Here is a 27,477-nt window from a genome sequence, read left to right as displayed (position 1 = left end):
CTCATTCTGAATGATCTTAAAAAACACCAACTATGCTTAAATAACTGGTTTGTAAATAATGCAATACTTCATTTAGTAATGAAAAATAAATAATTAACAAAGTATGAAAGTGCAATTATTAAGCACATTATAAATGTGGTTATAAGTCAAGAATACAGCATTTGTAGCTGCAGTTATAGACTGTTTACTAATGTTTATTAATGTAGAGTTAATGCTTCACAGATAATGAAATCACAGTTTGCTAATGCTTAATAAATAGTTCATAGTGTGTAGTTATTATAAAGTGTTACATAACAGTTGTGAAGCAATAACTCTAACATTTAAACACAGCAACAGGTGGTTTTGTCTTGTCCGACCATTTTCTCAACTGCATTTCCTTCCAAATTGGCCCTAATCGATGACACCTGCAGTGACCACATCTGTTTCTGTCTGACCATGTCTGTCCTTGGCTCTTTTATAATACTGGAGGAATCCTGACGAGCCTGTTTCTAACCACTTTTTTCTCATCCTTGTTTAACATTGCTGTGATGAATCTAGAAAATTTGTCGTGTGGTGAAACGACTTAACCAAATCTATACATCAAGATAAATAAAACTGGTTGGTTTGGTATTTCATGTGAGGCATGTGATGGCAACTGATTCACATTCTGATGTGTTTTGGTCTGAGATATGCTTCAGACACAACAATAATATATGAATGCTTGGGTACGTTATGGTTTCAAGTGAAAATCAAAAACTTTTAATGTACTTTGGGTGTTCGTTTGAACAACAAGATTGTCTTGGGAACCTAAAAATACAAACTTTCACTGTAATAAATGCTGGGTTCCACATGATGCTTCATATTGTCCCAACATTGATTAGGTTAATTTATTTGTTTTTACAAATTTGGGTGGATTGAACATAAAACAATTAAGTTGTTCCAAATAAAAACTCAAATATTGTGTTGATTTAATTAATTTAAAATACATAGTTTTAAGTGTTTCTGAAACACTTTTCAGTAAAACAAAATGCTAATCGATATTATTTCAATTGACTATATTTATGTCAAAACGACATCAAATTGACATCTCACATTGGCTTCAAAAATTGATTACAGGACTGTCCTATAAGCAAATTTTAAAAAGATTTTTACTTAAATGTGAATTGATGACTTTTTGAAGTCAAGGTAGTTTACAGGCATACAAGTGTTATCATTGTTTTAAACAGTAACATGTTGTGTTTTATATGTTCTTATAGGCATGTGCGAGTATTTCACAACCAAGACAACTATTTTCACTGGCCTGACATGTATCATGGTTTTTAGCTGTTATTTTAAAGGGATTGTGTTAATAATGTTGTTATCTATATGCAGATCTTTTCAAAAACATGAAGGAAAATCAGTTTACCCTCTAGTCTGATTAATATCACGAATTGAATGTGTTGTAAAATGCCCGTGTGTAATATCTGTGTGAGCATTTTTTTTTCAATTATATTGTTAAAATCACAGTGAAAGACAAACTTTGCAGTAATAAAAGATGATTAGTTATTCCTAAGTTGTTATATTACAGTAATATGTATTCGTGTGTAAATTTTAAACTGTGTATAAATTAATTCTAAGCTGAAAATCATGATAAGTTCTTTTTAGCTAGTTAACATGTAACTTTGTCCAATTATTCAATTATGGCTGTGAAATTAGGCCAATTATGCAGTATTATGGTAAAGCAGGGTTAAAATGTAACCTAGCCTACAATTAATTTATTTACAAATAATTAGTTGTAAGGAAGTGGCTGAACCAGACGGACAAATAGATAGATAGATAGATAGATAGATAGATAGATAGATAGATAGATAGATAGATAGATAGATAGATAGATAGATAGATAGATAGATAGATAGATAGATAGATAGATAGATAGATAGATAGATAGATAGATAGATAGATAGATAGATAGATATGGTTCATAAACAAATAAATGCTTCTCACTACTAAAGAAAACACGTTTTCATAGTGAGCAAAGAAATGAATTGTTTACAACACGATAACATCAGTGTAATTTTCATAATGGATGTGTAGAATGTTCACGCCTCCATGCTGTACACCTTTCAGGTGGGCCACGCCTACCCGCGTTGTGATTAGACAATGCGCCGGTTTCTGCGCTCTGAATGGCTGAGGCAGCTGTCACTCTTCTTCTACGTGATACTTTACAACAGGTAAGGCTACCTGAGTGACATAGGGAGGGTTTTGGATACACCGCGCGCCTGGATGTACCTACAAGGACGTTTACAATAATCCCGTATATGTTTATTCGCTATTAAAAACACAGATTTTTATATAATATTCGTATAGAAATGGCAAGTGTAGGACTGGTTGTCGGCACTCCAAATACTGAAGAGAGAGCGGTTTTCACGCAGCTCAAGCCCGTGCGGATGTGTAGCGCCGATGGGCCGGAGGACTCGTCCGTGTTCGAGGACGTCAAACCCGCAGTGAGAATCGCAACAAACCCCGTTGAAATGGCTCAGGTATGACAGGCGCTCCCGTGGTGTTTACCTTTACCTGGAAAATACAGCTATTCAAATGTCTAAACATGCCAAAAACATTTTAGAACCACTTGAGCACTAGCAAAAATAAAAGAGATAAATAAACAATGATTGTACTACAGCCTGATGCAATAGTCAATTCCTACAGTGAAAGCGTCTGGTTATAATTACATATTGTTGATAAAATATGCTACAATGTATCATTTTAGTTGTTCTCGTTTTAAGTGTGCATGTTATATCTTTACATAGACTACACTTAAAAAAATATTCATTGGATTTACTACATTTTTAACTTGCAAACAGTTTATATGGGCTGAATTTAAACAAAGAAATTAAATTTACTAATGTTCAGCTTCATTTCTTGTTTAAATTCAGCCCATGTAAATTGTTCGCAACCACTTACCTTTTTAAAAATTTGTAAATGAATATTTTTTCAGTGTACACAGCCAGTAAATTGCTAGACGTTTAGACTATATTAATAAATAACCATTGTGTTTTACGTCAATCTTATACTTTGCAAGTTATTATCAGCAAGAAGAATAACTATATAAAAATATCTAATAATATATTTAATTATGTCTTATGACCATCATGTTTTATGATATATGATTGCAAATAGTTTAAATGCACCTTTGTGTTGAAGCCTACACAATAAATCGTCTCATTGAATTTGCATGGATTTTGCAATAAATACTGACGTCATTGCTCTCGTAAGTGTATAGCTTATGCTTGTCTCACTGAGTTGATTATGAATTCTTTATTTCAGTGAATGTGAGATCATTGAAGAAGGCTTTAAAACTTAATCTGCAATTTTTTCCCCTTAATACAATCTACTGTATATCATAATAGTAAAATATAATTAGGCATGCTCCATTAAAAAGCAAATAATATATGATATTAAAAATAGTAACACTTTACAATGAAAATGTATTAGTTAATGTAATGTATTTACTAGCATGAACAAACTATGAACAATACATTTATTACAGTTTATTCATCTTTGTTAATCTTAGTTAATGAATATAAAGTTATTCATGGTTTGCTCATGTTAACCCACGGTGCATTAAGTTTAACAACCATGTTTTGGACTTTAATTAATGCATTACTAAATGTTAAAATATGATTAATAAATGCTTTACAGTTTTTGTTCATCGTTAATTCATGTTAGTTAATACATTAACTAATGAAATGTTATTGTAAAACAGAACAATTTACTTTTATCATCTAAATGTTTAACGTGTCAGTTTGTGCCAATTTTGTGGCTTGAAGTTTAAGATTTTTTATTAATCAACAGTTGCACTTTGGACTGATTTTAAAGTCACATTATGGTGATTAATATCTGCTATATATATTTTAAATTCATATTTGAAGCTGTTGTTCACAATGATTTAAAATGGATGGTACTGAAGGGCAAACCCAAACAGCTCTGCTGGATCATATGGGTGCCTAACCAGAACAGCACTTGTTTATGATTGGCCAAGTCAATGACCTCATTGCACTCCTTCAGAAGTTCATATGGCCACAGGGAACATGCAGATTGTCGGCTGTACTGAAGAACGCCTGGGTGTTTGAATGCCACGTTCCCTTGCCTGTATTTGCCGATGAGAAGGACATGGCTGACCTTATAGGGGCTTTTGAACATTAATTGTTGTGAAAATTACCTGCTATTAATGGATTTGAGTCAGCCTAAATTAAATTAGATTGCCTAAATAATGCTAAACTATCACAACTTTTGGATCTAGGATTATCTTAATTGCGTGATTGATTTGTCACATCTAATCAAAAGATATGCTGTCTCTGAGTCATATCGTCTTGTGGTGCCGTGCATCATTCTTGCAGTAATTAACATTAATTTTCTGTCTGGTGTAAACTCAGCGTTTAGCATAAACCAGTAGACAGTAGTCATATCCATTTGAAGAGCAGTTAAGATGGTTCCCTTCAATAGGCATGGTCCTGAAAAGCCAAAACAACTGTTATCTATTTCCCTCAAAGCCATAAAAGATCATTTTCGTCTCAAAGGTTTTGTTTTCTCTCGCTGCTGCCCTCGAATGATTCGTGCTGTTATGGCTCCAGTAAACAGACAAGAAGCCTATCAGTCTGATTTTATGGTGATCTGCGGACAAAATCTCCATCTTTCTAAATTCCTTTCAAACCATAAAAGACAATTATTTCAAAAGAAAAGACCTTTTGTATTGCAATTAAAGGGGAACCTTTATGCAAAATCACTTTTATAAGGGTTTAAACACAGTTGTGTGGCAACAATGTGTGAATATAGCCAGCCTATAATGGTAAACATTTATTAATTCTATTTTTTATAATCATACTTGATCAAAACAGTCTGCAAGAACCCTGTGAATGATATTCTCCTATTGTTTGTGTCATCAGAAGGGGAAAGCCCTGCCCATTAGTGACAATATTTCCCTTATTAGCATTGACAGCCCTGAGTAAGAAGCAACCGACCACCATTAGAGTTTTCACCTACTGAAGATAATGTCAGTGACTAAGAGGCGTTATAAATGTAAAGTCTTAAAAACACAAACTTTTTCGACAGCGACTTTTTCAAAGACACTTCACATTTTCAGTTTTTCTCAGAGTCTGCCACTATGCTGACACACAGGCATTTGTAGCTCCGCCCTGCTTCAAAAGAGCACAATCTCGTTTGAATTTAAAGCAGGAGTCACCTAAGTAGCACAATTCGCTCCAAAAAGGACACTTCTGAAGAGTTATAAAACATAATCTGTGGGGTATTTTGTGCTAAAACTTCACAAACACACCCTAAGGACATCAGAGACTTATTTTACATCTTGTATAAAGGAGCATAATAGGTCACATTTGAAAGAAATGGCAAATTAGGCTTAAATATGTTGTGGAATATAACTTTGAACATATTATTTACCAATTTTTTTTGATGTTTTTCTGTATTAAGACTTTTGACAAATAAATAGTCAGGTGGTCTTAAAGGGGTATTTAGCCAAAAACTTATGTAATATATTTTTATAGGGTTGCACAATATTGCAAAAAACTAGCATTGTGATATTTTGATATTCTGCGATATATATATATCAGTAGGTAGTGCTATAGCCTAACAGCTAGAAGGTCTCTGGTTCGAGCCTCAGCTGGGTCAGTTGGCGTTTCTGTGTGGAGTTTGCATATTCTCCCAGCATTTGCATGGGTTTCCTGATTTCCCCCACAGTCCAAAGATTTGCAATACAGGTCAATTGGGTAGGCTAAATTGTCCAAAGTGTATGTATGGATGTTTCCCAGAGATAGGTTGCAGTTGGAAGGGCATCCGCTGCATAAAACATATGCTGGATAAGTTGGTCGTTTATTCCGCTTTGGTGACCCCAGATTAATAAAGGGACTAAGCCGTAAAGAAAATGAATGAAGGAATGCAGGAATGAAGAAATATTGCGATAAGAATACAACTTCACCACATGACTTGAATAACTCTATTTAGAAAGAATAAATACATTTAGATTGATTTGGATGATTCTGTTGGGGAGTGCATCTGTGTAAAACTATATTAAACAATCTACAAGCACAGATAAATACAACAAAGAAAAAGTGAAAAAAGGGTTTTAGGGTTTTCAGAAGGGTCTAACAGTATTCAGGTACAGTAATTAAATAACCACAGGTAAAATAATAGTGCGTAGTTTTTGCTGTATAAGTAATTCAATAAAATAAATTGTTATTAAACTTAATTTCTTCTGCATATCCTGCAATGTGACTATTGCGAAAGAAGACTTTGTGCATTAATGCTGAAACGATGTATTATGCTTCCCTAATTGTTTATATATATATATATATATATATATATATATATATATATATATATATATATATATATATATATATATATATATATATATAACATATATACAGTTGAAGTCAGAATTATTAGCCCCCCTGAATTATTAGCGCCCCTGTTTATTTTTTTCCCCAATTTCTGTTTAACGGAGGGAAGATTGTTTCAGCACATTTCTAAGCATAATAGTTTTAATAACTCATTTCTAATAACTGATTTATTTTATCTTTGCTATGATGACAGTAAATAATATTTTACTTCATATTTTTCAAGACACTTTTATACAGCTGAAAGTGACATTTAAAGGCTTAACTAGGTTAATTAGGTTAACTAGGCAGGTTAGGGCAATTAGGCAAGTAATTCTATAACAATGGTTTGTTCTGTAGACTAACGAAAGAAAAATTTGCTTAAAGGGGCTAATAATTTTGTCCCAAAAATGGTTTTAAAAAAATTTTAAACTGCTTTTACTCTTGCTGAAATTAAACAAATAAGTCTTTCTCCAAAAGAAAAAATATTATTAGACATACTGTGAAAATTTTCTTTCTCTGTTAAACATAATTTGGGAAATATTTACAAAAGAAAAAAAAATCATAAGGGGGCTAATAATTCTGACTTCAACTGTATATATGGTTTACTAAAGGGATAGTCCATCCAGAAATGAAATCTTACTCATCATTTACTTACCTTTAAGTTGTTCCAGACAATAATAAGTTTATATTTTATGTGTGAAACAATAACTTGGAATTAACTAGCCATACGAATTTGCTAAATTCTTCAATATATCTACTTTTGTGAGGAAATTAAAACAGAAAAAACTCAAACTGAAACAAGTAGAGTAAATGATGACATATTTAACATTTTTGGGGTAAACTACCCTCTTTAAGTAAAATATTGTCTTGGACCCTGTTGACTTTTATTATTTGGAAATTGGACCATCTTCTTTTGTGTTCAGCTAAAGAAAAACAACGTGTGTGAATAATTGATGACATCCTTTTATTTTTGGGTTAAACATCTCTTCTTCTAAACGTATTTGAGAAAGTGAGACTTATTCGATACTGAGCAACTCCAGCATATTTATCTCAAAGATTATTTTTATGCCTCACTTGGCTCCCAGCCGTTATCGGCCCCCTAAAATACATAACTGAGCAGTTGTAAATGTTCTGCAATGATTAACTCAGATGCTGGGCCAGGGTTCAGCTGCTGTTCATTCTCCTCACACAAACCCAGTGAACAGAACCGGCTCTCTAAGGCCAGCAGAGGCCACGGCCAAGGGCACTTGCATTTCTGCCAACAACACCACAACACAAGGCCCGTTTGTGCCCAGCACTAAGAGCAGGGGCAGCACTCCTGCCAGGTCTGGAGATAAATCGAAAGCTATTTTCCATTAATTACCTAGTTTCAAATTTCCAAAGCTGGCCTGATGGGGATGAAGGTAGAATCGTTGACGTTAACGCTGAGAGTACAATTGCCTGGCTCATCCACGGCAATATGAAAAGCTGCAAAAAATTCGCTCATTGTACATTCTCCGTCAGTACATGAGCTCACACGTTTGGCTATGAGTACAACCTGAAAGTACAAAGATATTTGTACATGAAACCACATCAGTAGGTTGCCAAGGAAATGCATTTTGACAATGCGTGCCTTGTTGTTGACATAGCTGCCACTTCAGACAGCTGGACATTACAGCGCTTTTGAAATGTTTATTGTCAAATATAATGACTGCAGTGAAATCCACAATAAAGAGAGTTGCATGTTAAAAGTGCAGTTGAAAAGTCTGTGACCATATTAAAATAACACAATTCCTATAAAGGATAAGTTTAAGTAGTTCAGTAATCTGGCATTGCTGTTTCTTGGAAACATTAACTACAGTGCTTGTTACGTGTATACAGTATATATAGAAAAGTGATTTTATATACATAGCATTTTATGTATATACATAGCATTAGCATTTTAAAATTAACATCTATATAAGCTATCTACTTTAATGTTTTAATGTGTAAAATGTAAAAATATGAAATAATGTTTTTACATATTTAAAATAAATACAATTTTGCTGACAGACAGAGAGACAAAATCTAATGTTTTAAAGGATCCTGGCAAGCTATAAGTATTTAAAAATGGAATAAATTATTTTTAGAGGCCTTCACTGTGATCTTTAAATACAGCCATTTAACATGGTAAAATTATTCTTATTTTGAATATATTGATTTGTGGGTATATAAATTATTATTAGACATGACTGATTTCTATAAATCATGGTAAAAAGTCTATGATAGTTATTTTTGCTCCAAAAACATATCTTAATAATTCATATTATAATGTATAAGCAAAACATTAAAGGTTAATTCAGGTCTAAAATTGAAGGTAAATCCTCCAAGTTGTACACAATCACATATAAGTTGTAGTTAAAACACCTATTTTAGCTATAACCAAAGAAAATTGTATTAAAATATAAAATTTTTAAATTAAATACAAAAACATAGAAACCAATATGGTTGTGAACTCCTAAGAGCATAACAATACTAACAAATAGTCTTTTTAAAATTCATTCAACTATAAAATAATTCAAACATAGTTTGTTGTGAAATGTGCATAATGAAAATATGCTAAATAAAAGTAAAAAAAAAAAAGTCATCAGTTTCTAGGCTTGTTAGGGGATTATTTTGGTTACTAGCATGTGCAGTCATTGCCAATTGTATGAACCTGAAACGTTTCGTTCAAGGCAGGTATTTAGGCTGTTCAGGTTTTTGCATGCGCTAACCATTTCATCATCACACATTTGACTTGCCAATTGACTGGTTTGGTAAATCTGGTTCTTTATTATCAGAAAAATGCCCTCATTTATCAGTCTCCGAAGTTTACAGCATTGTTGTGCCTGAATGGCTCTCTACGGTGCACTCGTTTTTAGAGTTCTATTTTTGTACATTGTTTGTGCCCATATCTCCTCTTGCGATCACATGTCACTGTTTTGGTTTTGCTTTGTGTTCCAGTGCTTCATGGTCGCCACACCTATGAGGTTTCTGTTTACTCTGTGCTGCATTAAAGCACTGCAGAGCTGCTCCATTGATCTTGGCTTTGTGTGAATGGTTAAAGCAGGGAACGATTTCCTACTGCTTGTACCAGGCACTACAATCACAAATCAGCTTCAACTGTTAAAGGCAGTAGCATAGTATATTCTTGCCAAACCTCAAATTCAATATTTTAAACAGCTGTGGTCAAGTGGCAAGAGTGAAATGGCAGAACAGAAATCTTACTTTATGGCTGCTAATCTGATTATCAAGTCACACACACAAAATACTTGACTGCAAAAAAACAAAGGTTTAATTTAGTTTATTAAGGAAACATTTCCATGCAAACAAATCATTTACATTTCAGATTTTTAAAATAATCAACTTAAAATAATTTAGTTGGTACTTACAGTACATGATACTAAAACTAAGGTGTTTTGGTCATTCATTTACATGCAAACTGTGTTTTGGCGGACTGAAAATGCAAACTTTTGAAAATGTATTTTTTTTCAGTGAATGTTTAAAAAAAAAATACTGTTGTCGTCTCTGTATTAGCCAAGTGGTGCTCGCTGCAGAGCCATTTGAGGAGAGCTGAGCTCCAGCGAGGGGGAGCTTAAGCTTAAGCTCCACCTTTTTTGCACTTCTTCTACGAGTGATGTCACTGGGGGTAGGGTTAGGGGTGGGGTTGGTGTACGCATTAAAACAGCTTACAGGAGGAGGAGCGACAGCTCATGCTCCCCCTCGCTGGAGCTCAGCTCTCCTCAAATGGCTCTGCAGCGAGCACCCTCTCGTGTTAGCTGCAAAAATCTCTATTTCATTCATTCATTTTCTTGTCGGTTTAGTCCCTTTATTAATCCGAGATCGCCACAGCAGAATGAACCGCCAACTTATCCAGCAAGTTTTTACTCAGTGGATGTTCACCCAGAGGAAACCCACGCGATCGCTGGGAGAACATGCAAACTCCATACAGAAACGCCAACTGAACCGAGGCTCGAACCAGCAACCTTCTTGCTGTGAGGCGACAGCACTACCTACTGTGCCACTGATTTGCCAACTGCAATAATGTTTTTTTTGTGGAAACAATGGCATTATGTGTCTGTTACATCCCAGCAGACACACAACGTCATGATACAAAAATATTAGATTAGATTTAGTTCGCCAGTGTCTAAGGACAATGTTTTTTTGACGTCTAATAAGGATGCAAAATTACGTTCATATTTTGTTGATTTTAGGTTGTGTTGGAAAGTGACAAAAGTCCAACATCAAGCAAACATCTTAAACCAACATCATATTGACGTCAAAAATGCTAACATTTATTCGTCAGATATGGCAATAAAATCCAAAGTCTAATAGATGTCATAGTGGTAATGTCCACACAAGCTGTAACATCATTAGATATTCAAGAGTTCACACTTAGCTCATGATTTATACATAGCTTGTTTGGTCCCAAAGAGAGCCCTGAGCTCAAGGGATCCTCGAGCCCAGGGCTCCCCCCCTTTTGCAGGGCGAGTGGAGATTGAGCTCAGGTCTATCTCAAACTCCCCCGCTGCTGAGGCCAAGGCGAACTTCCTGAGAGTAAGACATTATAAAAAAGGTTTAGGCTTGTTTTATCTATAATACAGAGCACATTTGGATGGTGGGAGGAAACTGGGGAACCCGGGGGAAACCCACGCGGACATGGGGAGAACATGCAAACTCCACACAGAAATACCAGATGGCTCAGCGAGGACCCAACACCATTGATATTCTTGCTGTGAGGCAACAGTGCTAGTCACTGGGCCACCGTGCCGCCCATTCTGGATAAAAGAGGAAGAAGGGGAGGAGGGGGGTTTCTTCCAGACGAAGATAATTGTAGAAAGGAAATGAGGATATATATAGTGATTTGGGATCCTTTGATTGGAGGATCATAATTAGCTAATGTGGACCAGCTGGGTCAATCATGAGCACATGCTCCTCTCGAAATTAGTTTAAAAATTAAACTTCACTTGATATTTTGTTGTTTTTAGGTTGTGTTGGAAAATGCAACATCTGTTCGACATTGACGTCAACCTGACGTTGGGTTATGACGTCAACCCGATTTTCATTTCCAAACAATGCAACCTCCCAAGACGTTGGGGTACAACATCAATCTGACATCATGTTGACGTCTTGTGTCTGCTGGGATGTTTAGTCCAAGGATAAGTGAGAGTATTTGACAATAAACCATCGCCAAATACATTTTTGGAGTCATAACATGACACCGAAACAAACTTTATTTGGGTTCTTTAATCAATTAAAAAACATTAATTTGTCAATAAAAATGGCTTGACACAAACAGGAACTTGACAGGTCTGCTGTACCAGTAAGAAATCTGAATATCTGATCTGCTCATCTAATGAATGAACTGCATAATGCAGTGGATTATAATAAAAATTTATGTTGGTTATACATTTTTACATTTAGTCTCCCCTTTTTCTATCAACAATAATTGACTGTTCATTCAAAAGATGAGTGAATCACAGTGGACACATTCATAGTTTTCAGTCACATTATTAGTTTAGAGAACCTGTCAAGTTTCTCTTTGTGTCAAGCTGTAGACATCAAACTTTTTTCACCTTTAATTTTTGTTGATTAATTTTTTTATAAGAGGAAGATTAAATGAATGCCGGGCAGCATGGTGGCGCAGTGGGTAGCACAATCGCCTCACAGCAAGAAGGTCGCTGGTTCAAGCCCTGGCTGGGTGAGTTGGCATTTCCGTGTGGAGTTTGCATGTTCTTCCCGTGTTCACATTGGTTTTCTCTGGGTGCTCTGTTTTCCCCCACAGTCCAAAAACATGTGGTACAGGTGAATTGGGTAGGCTAAATTGTCGGTAGTGTATGTATGTGAATGAGTGTGTATGGATGTTTCCCAGGGATGGGTTGCAGCTGGAATGGAATCCACTGTGTAACACATATGCTGGATAAGTTGGCGGTTCATTCCATTGTGGCGACCTTGGATTAATAAAAGGACTAAGCCGAACAAAAATCAATGAATAAATAAAAAGTTCTTTGTACCACCATATATATCAGTGGTCATCAAACTTGTTCCTGGAGGGCCAGTGTCCTGCAGATTTTAGCTCCAACCCTAATCAAACACACCTGAACAAGCTAATCAAGGTCTTACTGGGTATACTTGAAACATCCAGGTAGGTGTGTTGAGGCAAGATGGAGCTAAACCCTGCAGGGACACTGGCCCTCCAGGACCAGGATTGGTGACCCCTGATATATATATACTAATAAAGAAAAAAAATTAAGTAGTGTTCTTAATATTAATCATCTTCTGTTTGTTTCAGACACGGATGGAGATGGATAAATATCTGCCCCAGAGTGGCCCCCTACTTTCCCCAAACATAACAGATAAGAAATACCGCCGGGAAAGTGCCTCTGTGGTGGATGAGTATTTTGCAGATGAGAAGCCTGCCCCTTACAGCCTGAACATCAACGTTATCCTGCCCAACACCACACACCTTCGCACGGGCCTTTATCGCCCAAACAAACCTACAGTGCATCACATCAAAACAGAGCCAGGATTAGATGAACCCTGCGGCATTCAGACACTCCCCGAATTCACCTCCGTCTTCAGCGTGCCCCAGACGGTCAACAGCCTCTTCATCAAACCTGAAATACCAGTCACAGACGAGCTGCATATCGGTCCTCAGCAGCCATCAGCCTACCAGATGCCCGTCAGCAGTAGCGACCTCACCACTATGACCTTCTCCCACAGTCAGTCAATGAACGGAATTGGCGCACCCGGCAGGACCATGCTCAACCTGAACACTGTGGCCTTGACCGCACAATCGGCTGAATTTGTCATGCCTGAATCGTTCACCTACAATTCACCACAGCCACACAGTTTGCCTCCATCGCCCCCCAATTCCCAGCCCGGCAGTCCTGAGAACCAGGCTGAACTCATTACCTCTGTTGCCCCTCCCCCGCCGTACCAGGCCCGACTCGGAATGAAGGTTGGACAGATGACCCCTCACTCCATGATAATGGCCCACGGTCAGGGCATCCTCACAGGGCCCAGATACAACCGACGGAACAACCCTGAGCTGGAGAAGAGAAGGATTCATCATTGTGACTTCCAAGGTTAGTGAAGGTCCAGTAAATATTTTGGGATGTCTTCCTGAAGATGAGCAGAGATTATCTGGGATGTTGTGAACTAACATCTGGACATTTTTTTTCTGTACCAGGATGCAACAAAGTTTACACAAAGAGCTCTCACTTGAAAGCACACCAACGGACTCATACAGGTAAGAGACTGAATCATGCTCACACCTGAAATCGAATTGTCATTGTTTATTTAAACAAATATTCTCCTGTTGAAACACAGAGGAAAAGTACTGGTCAGTTTTGTATGCAATTAGATTGAGGCTGCATTTACTTGACAAGAATGTAGCCAAAAACAGAAACGTTTCCCCTTGCATTTAAAATGTATGCTGGTGTTTGCCATGTGTATAATGAGTATGCGCTGTTGGTTATAGTGTAAAGTACGTAATTCTACACTCTGTTAATGGTTTGGTAGCAAACACTTATGCAGCAGCAACACTACCACATAGTCCACCATTTTGGTTATGTTTGTGCTTGTCATTAATATACACCTCCTGCAGCACTTACCATGAGCGTTAGGGCTGTGCAATTAATCGAAAATCCGATTTCGATTTTGGCTTCGAACGATTATGAAAAAGCATTAATCGAGACAAACGAGAATTGCATCAAATACCGCCCCCTTTCCAGCTGTACACATCTGTTGCACCTAAAAGCACGAAAGACCGGGTGCTTATGTGTGTGCGGCACGCGCACACAGCCAGAAGCATGATGGCGGTCAGCATTTGGTCTCATTCGCACACTGAAGCTGGAATTATACTCGCGCCTGGCGCCGCATCGCGCACCTCTGCTGACTGCTTGCGCATCTCGCAAAACGGACGAGGCGCAGACATCTAAAGTCATCTTAATGTGAGCGCTTTAATGGTCAAATAGGTGTCAAAACGCGGTGTTTAGTGATTATTCATAATAAACCTCATTTGTGTAATAAACAAGTGAGTTGAGGATCAAAAGAGACGTAAAAGAGAAACCATTAAAGAGACAGCGCGCGATGTTGTTTTTATCATTAACCAAACAAAACGAGAAAATCCCTCTCTGCTCTTGACTGAAGGATTTTTGTAGCTAAAGTTTTATTCTTACAGTGAAGATGCTTAAAGCACAGCTTGTTTCATGTTTTTATTCTATTGTATTTATTTCTCTTATCTTTGCAGGGAGGAAAATAACTATATGTATACATTGAAGTCAGAATTATTAGCCCTCCTGAATATTAGCAACCCTTTTCCTGCCTAATTTCTGTTTAATGGAAAAAAGATTTTTTTTTTTTCTGAACATAATAGTTTTGATATCTCATTTCTGATTACTGATTTCTTTTATCTTTGCTATGATGACAGCACATAATATTTTTCTAGATGTTTTTCTAAATACAAGCATTCAGATTAAAGTGCAATTCAAATGCTTATTAAGGGTAATTAAGCAGTTCATTGTATGACAGTAATTTCTTCTGCAGACAATCAAAAAATATATTGCTTAAGGGGGCTAATAATATTGACCTTAAAATGGGTTTCAAAATATTTAAACCTGCTTTTATTCTAGCTAAAATAAAACAAATAAGCCTAGAAGGAAAAATATTATATACAATACTGTTAAAATTCCTTGCTCTGTTAAACATAATTTGGGAAATATTTATTTAAAAAAAAAATTCTCAGGAGCGCTAATAATTTTGACTTCAACAGTATTCGTTTTAAATAATCGTGATTACAATTATGACCAAAATAATCTTGATTATGATTTTTCACAAATTCGAGCAGCCCTAATGAGCGTTCAAATCCAAAGATTCTCATTTTTTGTTGTTTACAGAGACACTAAATTGGTGGCGTTTTCAAAAACTTCCATTTTGTAACCTCATTTTCAGACTCCCAAAAACACCATTGTTGTGTAAAAGAACTGCCATAAAAAGTTTCCCATCTAAGTTGATCCTGGATCAACATTCCAATCAGCCAATCAGAATTAAGGGATATGTTTACCGTTTATGTTAAGTTTAGGCTTATGGCTAGGTTTATGCACTTCTACATGATTGTTATCCAACTATTACTCCCCTCTGAATTAGGATTAATTTACAGTTATGGTTGGGTTTATGAGTAGGGAATAGTTATGGATTACATTTTCGAACAAAAATGATATTCCAGGATGGACAAAGATGTTAATCCAGGATGGCATTGTACTTGGCAAAATCTTGACCTGTGTAGAGGGGTCAAGAAAATATTCCCCACATCATTACTTAAGCACTATCAGCCTGAATTGTTGATACAAGACAGAATTAATCTATTTGGTATAGTCTTCTGTTGTCAAATTTAGGTGATCCTGTGTGAACTGAAGCCTCAGTTTGCTGTTGTGAGCACACACCGGTATGGTTTTCTGCTGTAGCTCATCTGCTTCAAGGTTTTACAAGTTGCGTGTTCAGAGATTGTCTTCTGCATACCTTGGTGGTAACAAGTGGTTATTTGTGTTGTTGCCTTTCTTTTAGCTAAACCAGTTTGGCTATTTTCCCATGACCTCCATCAACAACAAGGCATTTTCACTTATCTAACTGACACTCACTGGATATTTTCTCTTTTTATTGTCATTCTCCATAAGTTTTACACATACTCATAGCTGTGCGTGTCAGTCGCAGTAGATCAGCATTTTCAGAAATACTCGAACAAGAATACTTTTGCACTAACTACTTTTAAAAGAACGCCACGTACATTCAAAGCCTTTGCGTTTGTGTTCTTAAAAAAAGCGAAAGTGTGTAATAACACGTGGGCAGGTTAACTAACATTAGCACCAGCTTCAGTCGCTACCACTTGACCAGACACAGTGTACCATCAACACTAAAGCTACAAATGCAGCAGCAGCTCAGAGATGAAAGCCTAAGGATAAGAGATGTAGAAAGACAGCGAACAGGGTGGAGGGAGAGATTAATTGACTCTCTTTCATGCTATTATACACATTGTGGCTGCATGCCTGTACAAGCCCTACATGCTTTCCCGAGGGGGAAATCGCCAAAGTGACGGAGGAAAAACCTGTTCCTCCTGCTTTTTCTGTCTGTGTTCAGGGGGGGGAGGAGTACACCGCCGGGAGAAAAGAACTTGGCAGTTTCAGTGTGTTCAGCTCAACGTAAGATGAAACCCACTGCAATCCCTGCACACTTTAGAACGAAACCGAAATCTTCCCTCCCGAACACCAACGAGTGCAATTTTTTATCGCATGACGTTAAGCTCATAAATGCACCTAGTTACCTCCTCCTTTGGTCTTTTCTAAGAATTTTTGGGGTGGTCTCCGTCTCCGAGAGTGCGGAGGGATTCCTTTTAGCCTGAGGTATCATTATTGTTGTCACTCATTGGCGCCCTAGAGGTATCTGTGTGACTCTGTTTAGTCTTATACAAAACGTATGTTCCCATGTGTGGAACTCAGTAGACGTTGCAGCAGTGCAATAAACATTGGGATTTTACTATTTTATGACAATTTAATCACCCTCAAGTGTCTCCAAATGGGCTGGGTCTTTTCTGTTGAACACAAAGATATTTATTTTTACATTTTGGAAACGGTTATTGGCATTTAATGTGTGAAAAATGCTATGCAAGTCTACTGGTTTGTAGTTTCTTCTGTGTTCAACACAAGAAAAAAAAAACGCAAACAGGTTTGGAATAAGTGAAGGGATAAGTGGAGTAAATAATGACAGGATATTCATTTTGGGGCTAATTATCCCTTTAAGAGCCATTGTTAGGCCTGAGACAAAGAATGGCAAAAGTCACTCTAAAATTTAAAGGCATACAAATATTTTATAAAAATATATATTTTACTAGAATATTTTAAAGGGCTTGAATAAGTTAAATATCACTGCTTTTTATCTCACACCACAAACAAATTAGATATTTTAATTTCTCATTTATTTTTGTTTTGAACTAAATAATTAAAGTAACTAATTACCATATAATTACTAAAGGAACTAATTGTATTAAATTAAGCAACATTTTTGTCTCTGGTTTAATCCACTATAATTAAAGGTCACAATGTTTTATGTGCTGTCAAAAAATAAAAAAAACGAATAATTAAATGATTAAAAATCACAGTCATTTAATTCTCTATCACCATGGACCATAAATGATTTTTTAGAATATTTTTTTATTAATAATTCCATTAATCAGATGCATTAAATATTTTTTCTGCTTCATACAAAACATAATAAATTATTTGTCTGTGGAAAGTTTTAATTTAGATAATAGACTACAGCTTATACGTCAGAACTATTCAAATTTCACATTTAATGTCACTAACCGGACATTTACAGCCAAATTAATGAAAGAGGGAAATCTACTAACAACACATATGCTAACAACAAATTGTGTTAAAACTTGCTTTATTTTCCTGCTGTTAAATAATGGTACAAACACCAGTGAAATGGTTTATACACTGTAAAATATGCAGGGTTCTACACAATTCATTCATCTTGTCCCTACACAAATTGATTAAGTTTACTTAAATTAAAATGGACTGAACATAAAACAATTAAGTTGTCCCAAAAAAATCCCAAGAAGCTAATTACAGCTAATTTTATTTTTAAAAAGTAGTTTGGACAAGTAGCAAATCATTTTTTTTTTTTTTTTTTTTTGGAGTGTAACATTTATTAAACCATATTTCACGTTTCATTTCAACTCTCAAAAATGTTGAATCTGAAAGGCAAACTCCAACAAATACATATCTTACTCCAGAAGAGGGTTTGTGCTACTGCAAGCTGTCATTAAATCTGCCCGTTAAGTTTCAAATCGCTAGCAAGTACATAAAAAGTAAATGTTCAGGTAAAACTTAATGTGATGCATGCAAGAAGTCACATAATATAATCTTTGACCAATTTTACCAGCGATATTTCAGCCTCTGTCCATCAGCAATGCCATGTTTATGTTGTCAGAGGTCAGCTAGTCATTCTTCAGGTGGACTTGGTGTGGAGTTGCATTTCAAAAGACATCAGTTGGGGGTTGGTAATGATCTCTCCAAACTGAAAGCTGTCAAACAACAGTTTTAATAGCTCCAGAACATTCCGTGCTGACAGATGAAAGCCAGATCAGGTCGATAAGACGTGTAATTTTGATGTCTTTAGGAATGATATGTTCTATTCATGAGATCAAAAAACTATATTGTATGTCAGGATGTACTAGATGTGCGCTAGCAAAGCAATTAAAAACAAGCCTGCAAAACTTGTTGTTGGCTGTGTAGCGATATTCTAACGAAAAACAAAGTGCTATTTTGCTGGAGCACATCTGAACATGCTAACGTTGTCCTTCATTCAAAACTTTAGCTTTCATAACACCCATGATGATTTGTTGGCGCGTTTGTGAAAGCTCTGTATTATCTTAGTATAGGAGCTTGTCGCACACCTTCCTCAAACAGAACTCACTGATAAACACCTCACAACGCTGTTTTATGGGCAGCCTGTGGGTGTTTAGCGTTATTAGCAGTTGATTCACATCCTTAGTGATTTTTTTGTGAAAACTTTTTTAAAATTAAAATTATAACTATACTTAATGTTCCTAAAAGTGTTGAGTAAGTTACCTTAAAAAATAAGTAGTTAATTAGTAATTACGTACATATGTATATATTACAGTTGTATTTCAATTACTTTTCTAAGTACTATGATTAAAAAGGAACTTAGCTACTCAATAAGTATTTTTTTTACTTAAAATAAATACACACAAAAATGTCGTTTGCTGTTTGTTTAAATTACTTATTTTAAAATTTGTTTTTGTTTTTTGTTTTTGTTTTTTTTTGAGGGGGGGGGGCTTCATAATTTTATGTTAAATCCACTTCTTACATTTGTAAAAACTATTACGTTAACTTAATTCTTTTATCTTGTCCCAAAATATATTACAATTACTCTGCTTCTCTGAATTGTCATAAGCTATATTCTCAATAATATTTTTCTTAAGCATACGCAATCTTCTTGACAAATGATAAATGCTTTTTACAAAAAAATACAATTATTCTGCAAAATATATATAACTCTACTTCCCTGAATGGATTTATACTGAACTTTTGAAGGTATGTACAGTATTTAAGCAAGTGCATTGTAAGTAATCTCACTCAGAATCTGTGTGCGCAGAAATCTGCAGATTTCCGTAGATCTTTAGCCAATCATTACAGTAGCTACGTTTCTTTTTATGCACATTTTGAATATGCAAATAAAAACCGGTTGATGGAAACAGCGAGATGATGCAAGACTCATTCATTCATTCGTTTTCTTGTCGGCTTAGTCCCTTTATTAATCCGGGGTCCCCACAGCGGAATGAACCGCTATTTGACTTATTGAATGGAAACTGCTTTATTCGCATGTTTTTTATGCTACATTTTAGTTGTGCGCAAAAATTAAATCTGCGTCTTTTAATTAAGTGGAGTACACAAAATTTGAGTGTATTTATTTAATTATAAATTTATATTTATTCAGTTTAATTCAAATTCATTTCAGTAATATTATTGACTAATAATTGTATTAAACTATTGACTTTGTAAAGTAATGTTTTCTGTCTTTTAGTAAAAATATTATGAGAGACTTGCTTTGTTTATGAAATAAGTTTATCTAATTGGATTTGCATTAAATAAAAGTTAAAAACATATACATTTTTATTTCATATATTAGATTTTTAGTTCCGATACTCCCAAAATCATTTCTGCATAAATCCGCAGATTTTGTACAAAATTTTGCGCAGAAATAGCAAAAGATTTTCGCAGATTCTTTGTGATCCTAACTACAAGTAACTAATAAAATGGCCTTAACATTAAAAGTATTCCCTTACTTTACTTTTTCTGCTGAAAAGTAATCTAATTAAAGTAACTAGTTACTTTGTAACAAATTACACCCAACGCTGTTTCATAATACTGTTATTTTGCTGAATTCCGTTGTTCAACCTCCACATTTTTATATCTTTATAAGCACTCTGTGAGTATGTGTGCAGATTAAAAGAGATTAGCCGGTGTGCAACTTCCAGCTAACCAAATAATATGGCTGTTGTTTGAGCTTGTTGGCCCTTAAACATAGGCATCGTCAAGCTGAAGTGTTTGATGGGGGGCATTAGCTCGTTGGAGACCCTGAGCTATTGGAGTCTTTTGTCAGGTTGTTAAGAAGACATTTGTTCATCTGCGGCTTTCATGTTTAGAAAAAGAGGAGGGATGATGAATGCTTAGCTAAAAGAGGCAGCTCTCAGTCAATGAGTTGGATTTGTGCTTTCCTTTTTTTTCTCGCCAAATTTGAGAGCTGTGTAGTTTTACTGTGGTAAAGCTAGTAGGTTGAACTGCAACATGATATTTCAAAACAACAATTACCGCTTGATGTCATGTGCTTAAACAGCTCTTACAGAAAACTAGTGTTTGTTGGACTATAATAAGGGGGCAAATGAAAGTTGATGACTTTGGCCATTTTAAATGTCTGTGGATGAAGTGCTATAGTAAATGAACAACTTTTATCCAGCAACTATGCATTTTATTGATTAAATAAGTGACAATCAAGACATTTATGATGTGACAAAAAGATTTCGTGAAATAACATCTGCTCTTTTTATATTTCTAAAAAACTACAAGCAGCACAAATAATATGATTAAATGATAAAATATAAACATAACATGATCAAATATTCCCATAATAAGATCAAATATACACATATCTTTATAATCTTTGATAATGCGCTGCAATGCTTTTCTTATATCTTGTTTCTGCTCCAAATACCTACAAATTTCTAAATCAAGAAGTATTTTCTAGGCAAGTAAATATACTGTTTGATTTCCAGAAATAATAAGGTCAAAATTCAGATTTAGTTTTTTTAAACAAGCTAAATTATCTGCCAGTGTTGGAGTAAGTAAAAAATTCTTACTTCAAACTGAAAACATATCAATATTGTTATTTTTCTTGTTTTACTTGTCCCAAAAATGATATTTGGTTTTAAGAAAAGCATTTTTGCAGTGTATTGACCATATGTGCAGAAAATTACTAGCATTAGTATGCATATTAGAATGATTTCTGAAGGAAAGTGAAAATTCATGAAGGATGTACATTTCTAATAAATTAAATTTATTACAATGAAATAAATCATATTACTGTTTTAGTGTAGTTTTTATCAAATACATGTAAAACTTCTAAATTGTATTAAAAACACTTGGTTTCACACAATTCCTTCATGTTGTCCCAACACAAAAAGCTTAAGTTAACTAAATCTTTTCCTTCAAGAGTTCACACTTAGATACTGCTTGACGCTATTAGCAGCTTTGGCATGCTGTCCCAGGAAAGAACCCTGAGCTTGGAGATAATTGAGCCCAGGGCTCCCGCCTATTTACCATGTAAGGGGGTCCGATATCAGGTGGGTCTCGAGAGCTCTCCCTGGAAAAGGTGGAGATGGGGTGAAAGGGGGGATTCTTCCAAAACGAACATAAGGCAGTAGGGAGAAATCGGTTTATTGGATGAATCTGATTGGATTATTGCTGATTATGGATGAGAGATCAGCAGTGACTAATCATATCACATGCTCCTCTCAAAATTAATTTGTAAAACTTTGAACATAAAACAATTATGATTGAACATAAAACAATTTAGTTGACTCTAAAAAAACTTGTGTTGATTCAACTTATTAAAGTAGTTCTAACAAGCAGCAAAGTTTAGTTTTCAAGTGTAATATATATATATATATATATATATATATATATATATATATATATATATATATATATATATATATATATATATATATATATATATATATATATATATATACACACATATAAACAAGTCTTCCCATAAATGGGTTGCGGCTGGAAGGGCATTCGCTGCATAAAAACTTGCTGGATAAGTTGGCGGTTCATTCCGCTGTGGCGACCCCAGATTAATAAAGGGACTAAGCCGACAAGAAAATGAATGAATATATATAAGTCATAATTATTTATGACTCATCATTATCAGAAGGTGAATTTTAGTTGCTTAAGAACTTATAATAAGTAAGAGGTAAATATAAAGAAATCCTCTCCTCTTCCCGTTCTCTTTAGAGGCATGAGTCGTGAATGACCATTATCTTTTTCAACACTGAACTTTTCAGGATTCAGTGCTGTGGCAAACCTCACAATGTCAGATCTTATCAGTGTGCGCTAAGCGCCATGGAAATGACTTCCGTGTTTACACATGGGAGTTGTATTACTTTCCAAACCACAAGCACATACACGTCTAATTCCTCTATAACTGCCATTTAAAAGCCTCATGATACGCACTAAAATATGTTCAAGCTGGACTTTAAAACGGCCTTGGATTAAACTTAATAAATTTGTCACTAACCTTGAAGTTAGTTGTGGCCCAAATGATTCGGTTCAATTCATCTTTATTTCTATAACGCTTTAACAATGTAGATTGTGTCAAAGCAGCTTAATATAGAAGTTGTAGTAAATTGAAACTGTGTCAGTCCAGTTTTCAGAGGTAAAGTTTAGTTCAGTTCAGTGTGGTTTGATTTTCACTGCTGAAAGTCTAGACACTGATCCATCGATGCACAGCTCCACAAGTCCCAAACCAAGCAAGCCAGTGGCGACAGAAATGATTTCGATAAAAGTTCTGCCCCTTTCACCATGTAATTTAAAGCTATGATAGTTGAGTGCAGGGAGTATCCAACAAGAATCCACATGTTTTAGTTTTTTATAATGTGCAATACTTTTTTTTTTTTCAATGTAAAAACAATACAGTCAAGACTGAAATTATTTACACCCCTGGTAAATTCTCACCTAAACTTTTTGTTCAGATGTAAATATATATGTTTGTGTTTGAGAGAGGTTTACAGGTTTAAACACACACATATATGTGTGTGTGTGTGTGTGTGTGTGTGTCTATATATCTATATATATATATATATATATATATATATATATATATATATATATATATATATATATATAGTTGAAGTCAGAATTATTAGCCTCCTTTTGATTTTTTTTTCTTTTTTAAATATTTCCCAAATGATTTTTAACAGAACAAGGAAATTTTCACAGTATGTCTCATAATATTTTTTACTTTTTTGTTTTATTTCGGCTAGAATAAAAAGCAGTGTTTAATTTTTTAAAAACCTTTTTTTGGGACAAAATTATTAGCCCCTTTAAGCTAATTTTTTCCCGAATAATCTACAGAACAAACCATCATTATACAACAACTTGCCTAATTACCCTAACCTGCCTAGTTAACTTAATTAACCTAGTTAAGCCTTTAAATGTCATTTTAAGCTGTATAGAAGTGTCTTGAAAAATATCAAGTAAAATATTATTTACTGTCATCATGGCAAAGAGAAAATAAGTTTTAAAAACTATTGTGCTTAGAAATGTGCTGAAACAATCTTCCCTCTATTAAACAGAAATTGAGGGGAAAAAATAAACAGGGGTGCTAATAATTCAGGGGGCCTAATAATTGTGACTTCAACTGTATATATATATATATATATATATATATATATATATATATATATATATATATATATATATATATATATATATATATATATATATATATATATATGCTTATAGATGATGTTATAGATGATGTCTCTTGTACAACATATTGATATTTTCTGGGAGAAGTCATTTCATGTCGAAAAAACAACAACTGCTAATTGAATAAAAGTAACTGTAAAGTCTATAAAGGTATGATACATTTTGAGCTTGACATTTATTTATATTTTAAAACAGCATGGAATTGTGTGCAAGTACACATATCCTGATGCCTGCAGTTTTCCCACATAACAAAAAAAAATGTTTCATGAATTTTCTCGCTAAGGATTCTATTAAAATACGGAAATATTATTTTGGAATATTCCTGGAATCATTTTTTTTTTTTGGATTATGTGAATAAATGTCAAAGATTTTTAAACATTAGGAGAATGTTGATTTTAATAGCAGTAACTATTGAAAAACAAGTAGTAGCATTTGTTTTTTTGTTTCTTCATTTTTAGGAGAAAAAAAATCACCAGAATGATGTATAAATAACCAACATCTTCTTAAGAATTTCTGCAAATTTTTAATAAACTTCTGGGCGTCTTAAATAAAACAATTACTGAACAACACTGGATTTTATCAACCATGATTGATGATTGTACAATAATGTTTTTTTTTTTTTATGAATCTACAATTTATACTTTTAAAAATTACCAATATTTACATTTAAATACTATAATTGTATTGACCTATACTGAACAAAACTATACATAACAATAACTGCTAGTTTTCAACAAACCTTCATCACTCAAATATGTGTCCGACTGGTGTGGAGTGTTTGTAGAGTCTGTTTTAAAGGAGAACTTCATATGCTCATTTCACAACTCCCCCAGAGTTAAACCATTGAGTTTTATCGTTTTTAATTCCAGTCAGCTGATCTCTAGGTCTAGCGGGAACACTTTTAGCTTAGCTTAGCATAAATCATTGAATCGGATTAGACCATTAGCATCTTGCTCAAAAATGTTGTGTTTTTGAGTCTTGATATTTTTCAAATTAAAATCTTGACTCTTCTGCCTGAATGGACTCAAAAATGGTAAAACTCAACTGGTTTACTCTATGAATTTGTAAAATGAGCCTATTTAAAAAATAAAAAAAACCTGGAGTGTTCCATTTATGCATTCATTTTCCTTCAATTTGCTTCCCTTTATTAATCAGGGGTTGCCACAGCAGAATAAACTGCCAACTTATCCAGCATATGTTTTACACAGTGGATGCCCTGTACCCAGTTCTGGGAAATGCTCATACACACTCATTCACACACATACACTACAGACAATTTTAGCTTACTCAATTCACCTATACCGCATGGCTTTGGACTGTGGGGGAAACCGAAAGGAACCCACATGAACGCAGAGAGAAAATGCAAACTCCACACAGAAATGCCAACTGACCCAGCCGAGCAACAGTGCTAACCATTGCGCCACCGTGCTGCCCTGGAGTATTACTTAAAGAACAAATTCCAGATAAGAAAACAATAGTGAATGTTAATGATTGATGAACGAGTTGAATCAACACAATTCTTGTGGTTTTTCAACACTATCTCACGGCAATTTGCATTTGTATGAATTCGTACGATTTGCTCATCCCCCAATGACGATTGGGTTTAGCAGTGGTTTAGGTAACTTGTACGAATTAGCCACTAAACTGACAAAACGTAATATTTTTGCGTTACGTAAAATAAACGTAAATACTTATCAGACTGGCTTTTTTGGGGAAAACTGAATTGTTTTATGTTCAACCCACTTAAATTTGTAAAAACAATTCAGTAAACTTAATCGATTTGTGTTGGGACAATATAAAGGAATTGTGTGGAACCAAGCGTTTTCGAACAGCACTGTAAAAAATGCAGATAAAATGCAAATAAATCTCAAGAATTGTGTTAATTCAGCTTATTTTAAATAAGACATTTAAACAAGCAGCAAAAATCTTTTTTTGAGTGAGTGAATGTTATTTAAAGCAGTGTTTCTCAACCACAATCCTGGAGAGCCACCAGCTCTGCGCATTTTTAATGTCTCCTTAATCAAACACACCTGATTCCGATCATCAGCTCATTAACAGAGACTAAAAGACCTGTGATGGGCGTGACAGACAAAGGAGACATCCAAAACGTGCAGCGTTTGTGGTCCTCCAGGAACGTGGTTGAGAAACACTGACATTCAAGTAACTTTAAAAGAGGCCTTTTAGAATGTTCACTAAAATTCTGAGAACATTAGCTATCATCTGGGTATACGCATATCTTATTTTAAGCATACATCAAACTATGATCTAAATTTTTGTCATCTTTTTGTAGGGGAGAAGCCCTATCGGTGCAGCTGGGAAGGATGCGACTGGCGCTTCGCCCGCTCGGATGAACTGACGCGGCATTACCGCAAACACACCGGCGCCAAACCTTTCAAATGCATCGCCTGCAGTCGCTGCTTCTCCCGTTCAGACCATTTGGCACTACACATGAAACGCCACCAGAATTAATGGACTTCATCTCCTTGTTTTCAACTTTTATACTGTTTTACTGTTCTAAATATTTCACCGTCACTCGAAGATCAAACTAGAGACAGCTCTGACGAACCCAGCACTCCACACTTCACTAAGATTGTCATGAAGAGTAATGGACACCACAACACTTTCAAAGAGCTCCACAGGATGTATATTACTGTACATATGTTTTCTATTTGTGTATGTCTACACGAGTTTTATACTTGACCTCCATCCACTTTGTCTGACTCAATTTGAAAATGTTCCTGCGAGAATATGAGTGTCTTCCTAATAACTTGAAATGTAAAGTTTGCTTTAATTCCAAGGTAATGGTTAATTGTTAATTTTGAACGCCGCTATGATATTTATATGGAATTCCCCCCCCCTGGGTGAAAAATGTTTGCTTTTGAGTAACATGCTACGATACAAAAGTAGTAATCCTAATGTTTGCTGTTCTCACAGTCCTTGGATACAGATCTTTATGGGACTGTTTAATAGAAGAAAAAAAGTAGCGCTCAGGTCGTCTGTTTGACATTTCAGCTTTTTGTATGAAAAGGCTGATGGATGAAACAAAAGAGCTCGCATTTGAGCATGTGTGCCAAATTTCCAGAAGAAAACTCGCTGTGTTTCACACTTATGAACAATAAAATGCAGCATTTATCACATCAGACTTACCAAGAAATGAAGCTATATGACTGCTTTTCTTCCCTCACAATTACCAAGAACAAACTATTTCTTGTGGAAATCGTAGCATTTGCCGTTGAGACCTATATTGGGTTCTATAAAGCGTAGCGAGCGCAATTTATAAACGCTTAAAAGTTCTCAAGTTCTCTTGATCTGTGTGCTCGTCCCTCACTTATAAAGAGAACTCTGATGGATCAAAAGATACTGTACATACTGTAGTTAAAGTTTACTACATGTAAATATTATTTACTTTGAAGCTGATCGTTTTATGAACAAATGGGATTTTTTTTGTCTTGAATGGGGGTGAATTAAGCATTGTAGATGATGTGATCGTTTTAACATTTTGTATGTACTTGCTTGAATACATTTTTGAAAATAAAAGAATCATCACATTA

General features: G+C 35.0%; 1 protein-coding gene and 1 long non-coding RNA gene across 2 annotated transcripts in view; both read left to right on the top strand.

Moving 5' to 3' along the window:
• The window catches only part of LOC147838945 (uncharacterized), a 1,276,407-nt gene that overhangs the window by 1,244,094 nt on the left and 4,836 nt on the right, over positions 1 to 27,477 (top strand). The window lies entirely within an intron of this gene.
• On the top strand, positions 2,229 to 27,477 carry klf5l (Kruppel like factor 5 like). The gene is given in 4 exon segments (NM_001039927.2): positions 2,229 to 2,498; positions 12,640 to 13,435; positions 13,540 to 13,599; positions 26,217 to 27,477. Coding segments are annotated over 4 exon segments (1,206 nt in total). The 5' UTR covers positions 2,229 to 2,327; the 3' UTR covers positions 26,396 to 27,477.

Source organism: Danio rerio, chromosome 21, assembly GCF_052040795.2.
Source record: "Danio rerio strain M-AB ecotype USA chromosome 21, GRCz13ab, whole genome shotgun sequence".
Lineage (NCBI taxonomy): Eukaryota > Metazoa > Chordata > Actinopteri > Cypriniformes > Danionidae > Danio > Danio rerio.
This window is presented reverse-complemented; position numbering and strand designations above follow the sequence as displayed.